At 53.4% G+C, this 1,823-nt stretch overlaps 1 protein-coding gene across 1 annotated transcript; it reads left to right on the forward strand.

Moving 5' to 3' along the window:
* Positions 1-299: 299 nt before the first annotated feature.
* Positions 300-1,241, forward strand: LOC104499296 (chromosome unknown open reading frame, human C20orf195). Its single transcript, XM_010142784.1, has one exon. The coding sequence runs from the start codon at positions 300-302 to the stop codon at positions 1,239-1,241; it is 942 nt and encodes a 313-aa protein (XP_010141086.1).
* The last annotated feature ends 582 nt before the right edge of the window (positions 1,242-1,823 follow it).

The following is a 1,823-nucleotide window of genomic DNA, read 5'->3' on the forward strand; positions in this document are numbered from 1 at the left end:
GGCAAGCGATCGCTTACGGGGGAACAAAGGCATCTCGTCAGGGTGAAATAAGTGCGGGAGAAACTCTGTCAGAGCCTGTCAGAGAATAACTCCTGAGAGCGAATCTGTTAAGCAGAAGTAGAACAGGAAAATCTCTCTGGAACTCCCTCCCGTCTAAGGGTCCTTTCCCATCTCATTTACAAGCTAGGTTTAGTCAGGAGGCACAGCCAGGACTGCGCTCCCTCACTGCGGCCGGCACCTCCTTTGGTTCTCAGGGGTATCACTGCTGCTTCCCCTCTCAGTAACTGACCTTTGGGAGCATGGATGCGAGTCAGGATGAACCTGAAAGCAGATTGGAGAGTCCTGCCCAGAGCGAAGACCAAGCCGATGCTGCCCATAGGCTGTACAGGAAACGGAGGGTCTACGTTCTGCAGTTCCTGCACCGCTACCTGAGCCCCCAGCACCTCCAGCAGTACCAGCACCACATCGAGCTTCTGAAGAAGTCTTGCTTTTACTTGGACGTTGAGCCCAAACACGTGATGGTGACACTCCTGAATGGTGTGGTGCGCCACACTGACATCTTCCAGCTGATAAACCCCTACCAGTTCCTGAGGATGAAGAATTTGGGGAAAACCCAGACTGAAGTCCAGCTGTCGCTGTTAACGGCTCTGTTAGAGCAGCTGGAACGAGGTCGGGAGGAGCTGAGCTCTTACGTCAAGACCTATGACATGGTAACTTTCCTCTCCCGATGGGACTTGATCGTGCAGAGAATGGTGAAGCTCTCCAAGTCCATGGAAAAACTCATTTTCTTGCAAATGCCAGGAAAGCTCTACGTCAAGCACCGCTTGGTGTTCCCGCTGGAGGTGGAACTCGGCAGCATGGTCCTCCCCAACATCAGCCTTTCGCTCTACACAAAGACGCCGCCGATTTTTGACCGAAAAGAATCGGTTGCGTTCAACGATTGGGCCGAGCTCAAGTGGTTCACCAAATCTGAAGAGCCATGCGATGAACTCTACGAACTGCACGTGGAACTAGTGACAGCTGAGGGGGCGATGGAAACGGGGTACGGAAGGGTTCAGACTGTCCCCTCCAAGTCGTGCGTGGTCAAGCACCTACAGCCCAACAGAGTGTATGAATTCAGGATTAAGAGAGCTGTCACGCACACGCTTGTCTGTCAAAGGTGGCACGACAGCATTATCTTGGAGACAAAACCTGACCCCGGTAAAGACGCTGGCGGAAGCACTCACGCCCTGCAAGAGTGAGATGACACACAAGAACGCATTTCTCATTTTATCCATTTATGGATAAAGATGAATGAGGAAAATTAAAGGTGAACCTTAAATACTTGCCGTAAAACAGCCCCCTCTGTTTTCAGCGGTTTTTACACGTGCCTTCCCCAAACCTTTCCAGGTTAACGGGAACCCCCATTTCTCACACAGCATCCAGGACTCAGCACTGACCTCCCGCTGCCAGAGCTCACGGCTGGGAGCAGCCAGAGGCAGGAGGGCTCGCAGGACACCTCGGATGCAAAGCACAGGAGAGAGAAGCATCATCTCCATCATCCAGTGCTTTCCATCCACCAGAAGAGAATCAGACTGGTTTGGGTTGAAGGGACATTTCAAAGTTCCCCCAGCCCAACCCCCTGCAGCTCAGAGCCCCAAGGGCCAACCTGACCTGGGATGGTGCCAGGGATGGGGCTGCTCCCACATCTCGGGGCAGCCTGGGCCAGGGTCTCACCACCCTCAGTGTCAACAATTTCCTCCTGCTCTCTGGTCTGAATCTCCCTCTTTTGGTTTAACCCACCATCCCTTGTCCTGTCCCAGCAGCCCCTGCTGAGAAGACTC

This window comes from Buceros rhinoceros, unplaced genomic scaffold (genome assembly GCF_000710305.1).
Source record: "Buceros rhinoceros silvestris isolate BGI_N320 unplaced genomic scaffold, ASM71030v1 scaffold11229, whole genome shotgun sequence".
Lineage (NCBI taxonomy): Eukaryota > Metazoa > Chordata > Aves > Bucerotiformes > Bucerotidae > Buceros > Buceros rhinoceros.